The 13,137-nt window shown below is 33.9% G+C and overlaps 1 protein-coding gene across 3 annotated transcripts; it reads right to left on the bottom strand.

The window, feature by feature from the left end:
* Positions 1-1,706: 1,706 nt before the first annotated feature.
* asip1 (agouti signaling protein 1) lies at positions 1,707-4,416 on the bottom strand. Of its 3 annotated transcripts, none has more exons than XM_052130604.1 (4): positions 4,206-4,257; positions 3,409-3,525; positions 3,101-3,153; positions 1,707-2,710 (listed from the first exon to the last, which is right to left on the bottom strand). In XM_052130604.1, the coding sequence occupies exons 1-4, from the start codon at positions 4,246-4,248 to the stop codon at positions 2,537-2,539; spliced, it is 387 nt and encodes a 128-aa protein (XP_051986564.1). In that variant the 5' UTR covers positions 4,249-4,257; the 3' UTR covers positions 1,707-2,536. The 3 variants fall into 3 exon arrangements, with proteins under 3 accessions (XP_051986564.1, XP_051986562.1, XP_051986563.1); XM_052130602.1 differs by having other exon boundaries at positions 1,708-2,710; positions 3,409-3,582; positions 4,206-4,326; XM_052130603.1 differs by lacking the exon at positions 4,206-4,257 and adding an exon at positions 4,310-4,416 and having other exon boundaries at positions 1,710-2,710; positions 3,409-3,582.
* Between the last annotated feature and the right edge of the window lie 8,721 nt (positions 4,417-13,137).

Here is a 13,137-nt window from a genome sequence, read left to right as displayed (position 1 = left end):
CATTTCCCATAAATTATACTAATATCGCAAGCCAAAACATTAAGATGAAAACCATTCCATTTGTGTCCTTGGTAAAAACATCTTGTTTAGGCATTCAATGACAGAGTTGTGACATTGACAGCGCTCCTTAGAGAAATTAGGGTTTGGCAAACAGTCTTGACACAAAGGGCTTCAGAGGAACTACGAAATATAACAGAACCACTGTCAAAACTGGGCTTAAAGGGATAGTTCCCCCCAAAATGAAAATAATTATTTACTCACCCTCAGACCATCCCAGATGTGTATGACTTTCTTTCTTCTGCTGAACTCAAACTCTGAACTCAAAGATTTTTTGAAGAATATTTCAGCTCTGTAGGTCCACACATTAAGTGAATGATGGCGAGAACTTTGAAGCTCTAAAAAGCACATACATGCAGCACAAAAGTTATCCATACGACTTCAGTGGTTAAATCCATATATTCAGAAGTGACATCATAAGTGTGAGTGAGAAACAAATCAATATTTAAGTCCTTTTTAATATTAATCTCCACTTTCACTTTCACATTTTCACTTTCTTTGTGCATATCACAACCTACTGGGCAGAGAGGAGAATTTATAGTAAAAACAAAATGACTTAAATATTCATCTGTTTCTCACCAACACCTATCATATTGCTTCTGAAGATATAGATTTACCAACTGGAGTTATATGGATTACTTTAATGCTGCCTTTATGTACTTTTTGGAGCTTCAAATTTCTTGCCACCATTCACTTGCATTATATGACCTACAGAGCAGAGGTATTCTTCTAAAAATCTTAGTTTCTGTTCTGCAGATGAAAGAAAGTTATACGCATCTGGGATGGCATGGCTATCCCATTAAAATCAATCAAATCACTGAGACATGTAAACAATAGCACTTAGTGGCTAACAAACCCAAACTGTTTTTTTTTTTTTTTGTATTGTTTATTTTGCAGATCAGTTACGCCATGCTGACATGTGGCTTCAAACTCATTTGGTCCTTATTACCTGGACATGTTAAATTGCATTGTTAGGGCTGCTAATGGGGTAAAGAATTAGCCTGTAGATCATTAGATGTTCTGGACCCCAAAAATGGCAGAAATGTGTCCCCTGAGAGACATAATAAGAGCCTATTTTTTGAATTTTTCTTTTTCTTCTTCTCTTTCACACTTTTCTTACTTTCAATGTGAACCAGCTGTGGCTTCTGGAGCCTTAAGTGTCACCCTGTTTGTGTGTATGTGCTTTATTACCCGTGCTGAACCAACCTGGCACATGCCACTAATTATCTGACGTGTTCGGAAATGGTGTCCTCGTGCTTTGAACTTGCTTTGTGTGATCAAGTGTCTTTAAAGTTGAAGTGTGTGTCATTTTTTTCCTTTCTCATATACCTGTTTATGCAGATACAGCTGTAGGGTGGGCAGGGAGAGTATTCGGGAAACCTGTTTGAAAATGGTCGTGGATTTTGCTATTCCATTCAGCAACGCTAGTGGCGCAGAAATTAAACACTTAAAAAGCTGGACCCAAAAAATTTAAATCAGGTCAAAAAACTTTATGGGTGTTTTTTTTAACAGCTACAGTCACTATGAATTGTACACTCAGGGTGTTCAATCTTTTTCCATACAATGAAAATGAATGGCTGAGACCCTCATATATATATATATATATATATATATATATATATATATATATATATATATATATATATATATATACACACACATTGTATATTTATAGGGAGACCAGGGCTGTCAATTGAAGTAGTAGTTGAAAGAGCTATATCTTAACTACAGAATTTTTTGTCAAAATTCAATAAATGTTTGCTTTCCCTAAAAGTGCTTTTTGTATGTTATTTTGAAACCCTTAGTTCAAAACTGCATTCAAATAATTTTGTGTTTAATATTTTATTCTCCAAACTTAAATGACAATATTATCATATTTTTGTAATAGCTCTTGGTAAACAAGTATAGACAATGAACACACATTTAGACATACATTTTAACCCTGGTTCAACCAAATTATAAAGGCAGATTTTAAATGAATATATTAAGGGTGTAAATGTTAGACTGAGTCAGGTTGTCACTTTGTATAAGCAAAGTGTTTATAACACAGAAATGTGTTCGATCAAACATTACTATTCCCATTGACATAGTTTTCCTGTTCGGCTTGTGTCTCACAACAAGACCGTCGACAGAGTTAACGGCTGATTGAAAAACTTTATCAAACTCTCGGGACAAGTTTGTTTACGATCTGAGGCTCTTATATGCTATATGCTCTCATGTCTTTAGACAATGATTTATAAACTGTTATAAAATGTCTGACATTTTTAAAATACATTTATAAGCAGTTCAAATGTGTTTTTGTGCACCAAAGTCGCTCCTCACTATCTCCAATCGCTTCTGACGAGCTGTCAGAATGTCTGGCCAGGAAATATCCGAATAATCGGACCGTGGCGTTTATGCATGGATAATCCCACAGGGGTTTAAAAGGAAGCCTTTAACATTTGGAACTCCAAATGATCCTCCATGAGACAGAGGGTTTTCAGCATCTCGGGTAACCCATGCGACAGTAACAGACGGTCTTGAACATGCGACAGTGACAAAAGGCGCACGGCTCACAGCACACCGCGCTCGGCGTCTTGCAGCTGCCCCACAACGGCACACAGTTCGGCGGCGGCGGCGGCAGAGGTTTCTTATCACGCGCGCTGAATTTGTTCTGAAAATGAATACAATTAGCGTAAACCGTTTTTGAAATGTATATAAAAATAGAATGCATTTAAAACTTTTTAGACTGACAAAATTAGTCTAAAAGGGCTAAAAAAATTTTTTTATAGGCCTAATAAATGGGCTATATAGGAAAAAGCTTGTTTTGGACATTTTTTCTTTTTTGTAATTTTTTTTTATTTATAAATACAATTATTTAGGCTATATATACGCCGCATGTTAGTCTTAAATATTTTACATCACAATAAACGGGAATGAACTCCCCATTGAAATGAACATGATTTATTTAGCTACCATAAAAAATGTGGAACAAACTCAGGCTATTAAAGCTCTTTGATGTGAATGGAAATTACATTTAATTTAAAAGTGTAGCTTTACAAACCTTTTTTGGTTTCTTTTCCGATTTCTTGTTCTTCATGGGTGTTTTTGACAAGCCTTTAAAAAAGAAATACTAGGACAAGTGACAATATAAAACACTTTTTCATGTGTTTACATTTAATGTGTTTCTTTTTAACATGAGAGTAAAAATGAAGGAATTACACATTTAAACTCATTCAAATGTAATAATTTATATTGACCAAAGAAATATATTTACTGTCAAAACCTTCCTTGATTATTTTTGAAACTAGAAATCTGTGTTTTGTATATATTTTCAAAAATGCATGTGTATGATAAAGAAAGAGCTCTTACCGACTATGAGGACAGGAGGTGCATCTGTTTGGTTTAACATATGGAAGCTGATGGATGTTTGGTTGGAGTTGTGTTGTTCCTCCATAAGCATGTGTGTGTGTACCGTGACACAGCAGGCTAAACAGAGCACCATGCCACACAGCAACAATGACGGATTCATATTAAGATTTTACCCTGCATAAGACCATATTTCAAAACATCATAAACAAAAAACTCAACAAAAAGACACATACAGAATTAACCATAGGCCTTTAACGGTACTGAGTCTCTGGATACATACCTTTCTAGAAAATGTTAATGCCTTCAAATTCTACATTTATGAAAACAACAACAAAAACAAACAAACCAGCTTTTATGAATTTATTTACTTAAAAACACAGATTTTAAGAAGAAAAGTATCTAGAACTGCTGATCAAATACAATCATTAAACATTCCTTCATGTGTTTTTTATACCAATAACATCCTATTCACATTGGAACATTTATAAACTATTAAAGTATTACATTTATCAACATCTAGCCTATTTAACTAGTATTAACGAGGGGTTTTGTTAAAAGTGTAATCTTTAAATTTGGCAAAACATCTCTCCTCTAGGCAGCCAAGTTATTTGTTTTTGTAATATAGGCCGAATAAAAAAATACAACTGTTGTAGTAATATGTAGTAACTCCACAAGTAATCCGACCTTTTAAGAACAGTCTACACTCCCCCACACCCCCACACCCCTTATAAGTATAATCCTCCAAGTACTTTTAGTGACATTTGATCACAATTTATCACTTTCAGAAAATTTCTCACCATTTTCAACCTCCTTTTTCTTTATGTCCTCTGTCATGAGCATTCAAAACTGAAATTACCCTTGGTAATCTTCAAGAGTCAGTGTTGGTAATTTAAAGACTGACCTGTCCTGGTGAGTAATGGGGCCCCCTGTTTGCTCTTTGGGTAGCTTGCTTGAGATTTTCAGTGCTCCCCTGCTGAGACTGAGAGAGAAATGTCTGACAGACTTTTTGTAGTCAGGAAATTCAGAAAGGGGTAAAATGTTAAATTAATAGGGGCGGACCTACAAAGCCAGAGTGAAAAGAGGGAGAGAGAAGGACAGAGAGATAGAAAGAGCGAAGTCTATGTATGCATTTACAGTATAGCCCAAAAAGGTATTTGGACATTTCAAAATGCTTGCCATTGCATCAGATAACAAATTATCTAAATGTACCAAAATACAAGTGGCAATTATTTTAAAGAAAGATAGCAGAGGCACTTTTAAAGTGAGAAACTACACCTGTGGTTACATGAGAGGAACTGACTTCATACATCCACTAAAAATCAGATGGTAAGAAGCAGTGTTGGGTGCAATCTATTTACAAATTAATTAGTTACTGTAATATAATTATTTTGTCAGTAAAAAGTAGTGTAATTCATTACATTTTAAATTATTGTAATCAGATTACAGTTACTGACTTCCAATTAATTTAATTACTTTTAAGTACATTAAAGGGTTAAGCTTATTTCTAATATATTATTTATGTAGAATATAAGAATTATAGGTCAGTAACGAGTTATTGTAAAGGAGAAATGTGAGGTTCTGAGCGTATTTGTGTGCAACAATGAACAAGACAGAAATGTAGACATTATTTTGAATTTTCTAAGTGGAAAAGTGTTTTAGAAAGTAACTTAAATTTAAGTAATTAGTAATGTGATTACTTTCCCAATGAAGTAATAAGTTAAGTAATACGATTACAGTTTAAGAAAAATAATTAGTAATTTGTAGCGGATTACTATTTTTATGCAGTTTACCCAACACTGGTTAAAAGTAATTGCAAATATGGCTCAGAAATTTGAAATTAGTTTTGAGAAAAGCTATAGCACCATTTTTGTGTAGACGCCACTTTTGAGATTTGATATTTTGTTATCTAAATTAGGGGTAGACTGAGTACAGTTGTAACACATTTAACTTTTTGCAATACTGTAAAAATACTGACCAGAATAAGCATGCCATTTTTCCACTTGAGACCATTTTTCTGTCTACCAACAAAATAAATGTAAAAAACCTGCAAACATTGTTCTTTTTTCCATAATAAGTGTGTGACATAGAGCTGTTTTGTTACAACTGTTTTCATGCAGGGTACCGTTGTAACACTATCCCGGGACCGTTGTGATGAGGAAAACTATGCCTAACTTAAATAAAAAAATACTGACATATATTATATACTCTTAAAATTGTTTTAAAATATTTATAATGCAAGATCAATTTTAAAACATCAATTTTAAAACATCCGCTGGAAATAAACTCTCTTGATTCCCTAACCCTGATATAAGGCATCATGTGACATGCATAAAATTCATGCATACAAACAAAAATACACATTTACAATCATATTTTTGGACAAAATCTACTTTGCAAAATGATATCCACTGCATAATGATCTGTTTGTCTGTCTATCTATCTATCTACACACACAAAAATGATTTTTGCAGGTCATTCAGTTTACTTAATTAAAATTAACTGAAGCAAAGACAATTCTAGAACATTTTGTCACAACTTGATTTCGTTGTGTTCAATCCAATTACATTTGTAAAAGTTAATCCATTTGAGTTTGGACTGCATTGATACTTTTTGTAGCATTGATAAAACTGGGCAGGGGATTTACATTTACCGGCATACTTTACACGGGACTGGATGGGGTGAACAAATGTGTAAATCAAGTTGAATTTTAAGCATTTTTGAGTAAGATGAGAATAGGAGGAGATTTGTTAATGTTTAAAGTTCTGCTATAAATGTATTTAAATAAAGTCTGTTATGATGGAGTTTTGGGGGTTATCATTGTGGTGAAGATTGGTACTTGTACTTAGGTTGAGGATGGTCTTTCACTATTATAGAACATTTAACCCCCTAAAATGATGTTTTCTAATACACTTGCATAAATATGGACCATGTTCTTTGAACTTCCCACACAGATAGAGGATGCTTATGTGAATGTACAAACTGATAATGACAGTCAAACTTGCATTAGAAGAGAAAAAAATTTATCTTCCCAACATCTATATATTTTTAAATTTGAATAAATATTTTGGGGCCACTGTATGAGAGAGAGAGAGAGAGAGAGAGAGAGAGAGAGATGTGTGTGTGTGTGTGTGTGTGTGTGTGTGTGTGAGGGAGAACTAACAGTTGTTCTTTATTTATTTAGTGGGTAGGAATATAAACAATACTCACCCCATCACAAAAAAGCATGTATTTGATTTGACTCATGATCATTAGATTTAATATGTGTATATAATAGTGTATATATCCTTTTTAACACATCAAGCTAATCAATACTCCCTGTATTGCTCATTATGGAACATATTGAGTTAATTTACTTGCTTTAATGTAGATTTCATTGTTGTAAGCTCTGTCGGGCAAATTACACAAAGAACATGCATTTGGATGTTAATTTGTTTGTTTATTTGATATGTTAACACCTCCTCTTCTTATTATTCACACACACACACACACACGCACGCATGCACGCACGCACGCACACACACACACATTGGGTTTCCATGTTTTATGGGGACTTTCCATAGACATAATGGTTTTTATACTAAACAAACTATATATTCTATATCCTACCCCTAAACCTAACCCTCACAGAAAAAATTCAGCATTTTTAAATATTAAAAATATATAATTTAGTATGATTTATAAGCTGTTCTCCTTATGGGGACCAACAAATTGTCCCCACAGCGTCAACAATTTCGGGTTTTACTATCCTAATCATATACATCTTTATCACAAAGTGATAAATACCCCAACACACACACACACACACACACACACACACACAAACTCACAGCAGCTGATGCTATAATCAATTCAATTCCTTACCTTGATGTCTGTTTCCAAACCAGAAAAATAAATAATAATTGACATCATTGTTACATTTAAAGTGTTACCTTTAAAGTGACTGACATTAAGTCAGTTTAGAGCAATTAACAATGTGAGTGACCTTTTAAACCTTTGGAGTTCTTATAAATGTCCATAACAAACGCTTCCTCCTTTCCAATTGGTAACCAATTAGAACGAAATTAAAGACCGTTTTTTTTATGTTATTTTTTTTAATATATTTTTTTTAATGACAGTACTCCATGCTAAGGAGATCTCATGAGAGATCAAATTTAAATCTTTTTCCAATAATTTCTTGAGAGAAGCTGAAGGGATACATTAAAGCGCCAACTCTGTGATTTATTTTTCTCTGTATGTGACAACATCTCTAAACTCACCAGGGTGTGATCTGAGACTAAAATGTTTCCAATTGAGCAATCAACAACAGATGAAATGAGGGACTTGGATATATGTATTTAAAAAAATCTATTCTAGAATAAATCTGATGAAAACATTTATGGTCCCTATCAGATGGGTTCAAAAGTCTCCAAATATCTGTAAGACCAAGATTTTTACACATCCTGTGATGCATCAATGTTGCTCTAGGGGTCTTGCATACTTTTGCTTTACGATGATCAAGTACTGAGTCCATCAATAGATTAAAGTCTTCTCCCAATATTATATCATGAGGGGTGCCAGCGGCTTGCAACATCCCTTCAAGATCTATAAAAAAGCCCTGATCATCAGCTTTAGGTGCGTAAATATTAGCCAAAATCAACCGTTGCCCCTGAATTTCAGCTAAAATAACAATAATGACTCTTCCTAATTTATCTTTAATCTGTTTGAGACATTTGAATTGTAGGTGTTTACTTATCAATGTAATGACTCCCCTGCTTTTACTTGAGCCAGCACTGAAGTAAACATGTCCACCCTGTATCTTCCCAAATTTTTCAACTTCCTGTGGGGATTATTTCACAAATCAACTTTGGTTGCCAGCGGTTTATCAGATAATTCCTCCTCCGATGACTCCAGATAATCGATCCGTTTCTCGACGTCTGACAATCTCGTAAGCAACTCAGAGAATTTAGTTTCCATCGGCGTAATCGATTGACATATTACAGCGAGATCCTCCAAGTCAGCAACAACTTTCGTCAGCATCACAAACATGTTGGACAGTTGACGCTGGATTTCTCCCACCGCAACGTCCAAACCGAGTCCCTGGTCCGCAGGCCCTTCAGAGGTTTCAGCTTGAGCACCTGTTTCTTTTAATATCTCTAGAGTCCGATGACTTTGACTTCTTTGCCATGTTAGTTCAAAGAACAGATATGTAGCAAGGTGTATCAAATCTCACCAGATTATAACATAAAAATTATTAAAAACTAGCAAAGTGCGCAGAGCTCGTCGTTCACAGGTCCGCTCCTCACATGGCTTCACATGACCCCAGATAAACTGGTTATTAAATGAATACCAACATTTAAAAATAATGTTTTCACTCCGGAACAATTAAAAGGAACATCGTTCCCATTTTCGCTTAAGTTTGGCAAAAGAAATATCACTTATGGATTTTATTTCTGTTCCTTGGAACATTTTCAGTCCCTGTTCTTAAAAAACAACATACACTTGTAAACTGCCAATTTACTTTGCTGCACTGAGATTCACAATTCACTATCAATATTGTCTTTACTTTCCAAAACCACTTTTGTAGTTTAGTCTACTTAGTCTATTCTCTGTGTTGTTGCACCACCTTATTGTGTAACTTCAACATGAAATCATTACTTTCTTAATACATTACTGGTTTTATTATGTACAGTTCATTAGTGCATGTTATTCCAATAGCTAAATGACTGTTTAGGCATTAATTAAAGCTACTGTTGTAGGTATTCAGCCTTTCTGAATTGCTGTTTTAAAAGAAGTGTTTTCATTCACATCTTGGTCAAAAAGCCTTCTCAAAATTGATTCTTGTATGAAACCCCTACATTTCATAATACAATCAATTCCCAATTAGTAAAATCAAGCCACGTCCTGCATTTGTTATTGAATGTCCAGATTCACTCTGCACAAATTGAGTCAATAATACTGCATTAACGACACTGAAACGCTTTGTACCACAACACTAGCCATGGTATATTATTGTTCTGGCATAGCATTCAGATATCTGATCCACAAGTACACAAGAACATTAGGTAATTACGTGCATCATTTCCTCATCTCTGTTTTTGCCAGGGACTTTTGTCAAATCAAAGGCAAAAAACTGCAAATGGGACAACCAAATGAGTGGTGAACATTGCTCTTAGGGGATTCTGGAAAACACTGAATCAAGAAGAATGAATAGATGCAGTAATTGAGTTATTATGCGGGGTTGACAGGGTCTGGACAAGCTATAAAAGCATCTGTTTCTCAAACGATTTTCAGTCTTTAACACTGGCTTGCACTTGTGAGCTGTTATAAATTCAATGTGCCAATTTTAGGACTTACTTCCATTTAAGGGAATCTGTTAAATGACTGTATATACAGTTGAAGTCAGAAGATTACATAAGCTTAGGTTGAAGTCATTAAAACTACATTTTTAACCATGCCACAGATTTAATATTAGCAAACTATAGTTTTGGTAAGTCATTTAGGACATCTTTGTGCATGACACGAGTCATTTTTCCAACAATTGTTTACAGACAGACTGTCATGGGTATCTTACCTTTTGGAGAAATGTCCTCTGGTCTAATGAAACAAAAATGTAACTGTTTGGCCATAATGACCATCGTTATGTTTGGAGGAAAAAGAGTGTGGCTTACAGGCCAAAGAACACATCCCAACCGTGAAGCATGGGGGTGGCAGAATCATGTTGTGGGGGTGCGTTGCTGCAGGAGGGACTGGTGAACTTCACAAAATAGATGGCATCATGAGGAAGGACAATTATGTAGATATATTGAAGCAAGATCTCAAGACATCAGCCAGGAAGTTAAAACTCGGTCGCAAATGGGTCTTCCAAATGACCCCAAGCATACCCCCAAAGTTGTGGCAAAATGGCTTAAGGACAACAAAGTCAAGGTATTGGAGTGGCCATCACAAAGCCCTGACCTTAATCCGATAAAATATTTGTGGGCGGAACTGAAAAAGCGTGTGAGAGCAAGGAGGCCTACAAACCTGACTCAGTTACACCAGTTCTGTCTGGAGGAATGGGCCAACATTTTCAAGGCGCTGTTTGATTGAACCTGCTGAGATTTTCAGTACAGCTGTAATGTGGTGGAACATTTTCACATTTTGAATAATTTGCAGCATTTATGGGTCTTTTATGAGAATGTCTTGTTCTCTGCAGAGCTTAAAATGTTAAAAATGTATTTCTTGTCCTTTACTCAAGGTGACTTTAACAGCATATACAATCTTAATCTATAGATGATCACAAATGTAACTGCCATAAACCAGTTTTTTGGCTGAACATTTAATGGATATAAGAACTGAATCTTTTAACACAATGGGCTTTTATCCTCCTGGATGGATTCGATTTTAAAGCTTCAGATAAAAAAAAAAAAGATTAAGAAATACTTTAAATGCTTTACAATATGTCAGGAAAAGGTTAGGTTAGGTGAATTGTTTTGAAACCATGACATGTCCTTTTGGAGTAATAGACTGACTGATATTTCAATATACAGAAAATGTGCATAGCACATGTATGCTTTTGAAATCCTGTTTAGTACTGCATTATTTAATGATTTATATTTCAGCCTTTTCACTTCACTGTAAAAACTGAAACAAAGGAATAAAATACTTAACGTAATAAAGAAAAAACTTTGACATTTTAATCATGAGAGTTTGATTGTTAATGGTCATCCACATATGCAATATTTCAAGGTGGTTCTAATTTGTATGCCACATAGCATCATTAAAATCTGAGATTTTTTTAAATCGACCTCATAAAAACAAAGAAATAAAAAACAACAATAATAAAGCACAAACTTTGAAATTTTAATTTATGAGAATTTGATTATTGTCTTGCTCATCTACATATATAATAAAACACATTATTAAAAGTTCCTCATATTTCAAGGCGGTTCTAATTTGCATGCCACATATTTTCATTGAAATCTGAGATTTCAACCACATTAAATGTTTTGTTTGATTTGTTTAGTTTTAAGTCAATATTCATTTGAGAGAACAAAGTCAAGGTTAGAAATAGAAAACTGAGATAGAAAATTAAACAGAACTGCCATGCACATGCACAAAAAACAGGGTGTTTTTAGGATAAAATGGCAGGAACCGACACAAAATAAACCATGATGTGTGATACATGTGTTTCAATTTTCTAGATAGTTGAAGCTATTATGTAGTTTGGTAATAGTATGCGTAGAGAAACCTTTGATTTAAACATCTTAGATTTAGTTTCAAAGCCATATTGCTATCCCATTTCAAAAATCGCACACCAATTTATGTACAGTATCAGAGATCAATGGAAAATTGCCCATAATCCGAAGTAATTATAAAAATCGGCGCTGTTCACAATCTGTCAACCTGATGTAAGTTTCTGCAGATGTCTCAGAAGCCAAAGACACTTTGTAGCCAATGTATTTTTTGCTTTGCATTTTTAGGTTTTCCAGTAGAATAGGGCTAAAGGCCCACCTTAAGAAAAATGTGAATTTTTATGGTCACAAAGTGCATCAAGATAAATCTAATATAAATGAAATGTCTTTTTATAGAAAATTTGTGTGACCAAAAAAAAAAAAAAAAAAATATTGGATGGTTGTTTTGATTAAATTAAATTTGTTTTTGTTTTTTTAAGGTGTTGAATGAGGTTTTTACCCACTATTGGGGGTAAAAAGACCCCCAGAGGGATTATAGTGATATTGTGTAATTATAGGGACAATAGTTATAGAACAAATTTGGCAAGTAGCAAATTAAGATAATACTTCTAATTAGCACTTCAGAAAAGGGTTAAAAAATTTCTGATAATTTCAATCAAATTTGCATTTCATAATATCTCAACTATTCTATAAACAAATGAATCTCCATTATGATTGGATCACTCAATATGAGCCCTCTTTGAAACATTTCAGAACACATTTTTAGCCCCTGCAACAGGGGGACTTTTTTATTTTTTACCACAAATACTCTCATTTCACTTATTGGACAGTTATTAAAAACACTTCTGATTTAATGACCTTGAACAAAACTAAAAATGATGAAAACATTTGATCTTCTGCACATTTTGGATTTTCTTGTCTGGAATGCTCAAAAAACATAAACAATTGTTTTCCTAAGCAGATTTTCACATTAACATCTTGTCTTTCACTCCACTTCATAGCTTATAGTATGCTACCACTCTTGAACTGTGAAAATAATGTTGATCTGCAGTGTGTTTCCTGAAGTAGTATTGTGAAAGTATACATCATCAGAGTTAAAAACACTACTGATCCACTGTTAACTGCTTTACTAACATAGTAGCTTGCATTCTGTCTGTGATATATTACATTTATAATATACTTATATTAACACAATAATTTAGGTTACAACAGGGTTAAATTTAAAATTAAATGTTTTCCTTAAACACTAAACAGTAACAAAAACCACAAACTTACTTTCCTAAACACCTGTTTGTCACTTTAGACTGAAAAATATTTCTGATCCATGAGATCATTGCGTGCAATGTCTAAAGTTTGATTGTGAGGTAATTTAATCTAATATTTAATCATTTTTAAAATGTTGCAAATGTATGTAGATAATGAGAATCCTGAAATTATCACATTTATTTTGAGGCAAAATACTTATTTGCCATTTTCATTTTGTTCAAGATGATAAAATCAAAAGTTTTGCACAAATGAATCAAAACTGTCCAAGTGCAAAGGTAGTATTCGTTAAGGTGTGCCTTTAGCCCCGTTGTAC

The sequence above is a fragment of the Xyrauchen texanus genome, chromosome 7 (assembly GCF_025860055.1).
Source record: "Xyrauchen texanus isolate HMW12.3.18 chromosome 7, RBS_HiC_50CHRs, whole genome shotgun sequence".
NCBI classification, from domain to species: Eukaryota; Metazoa; Chordata; class Actinopteri; order Cypriniformes; family Catostomidae; genus Xyrauchen; species Xyrauchen texanus.
The sequence above is the reverse complement of the archived record's forward strand: the minus strand, read 5'-3'. Positions and strand labels throughout refer to the sequence as shown.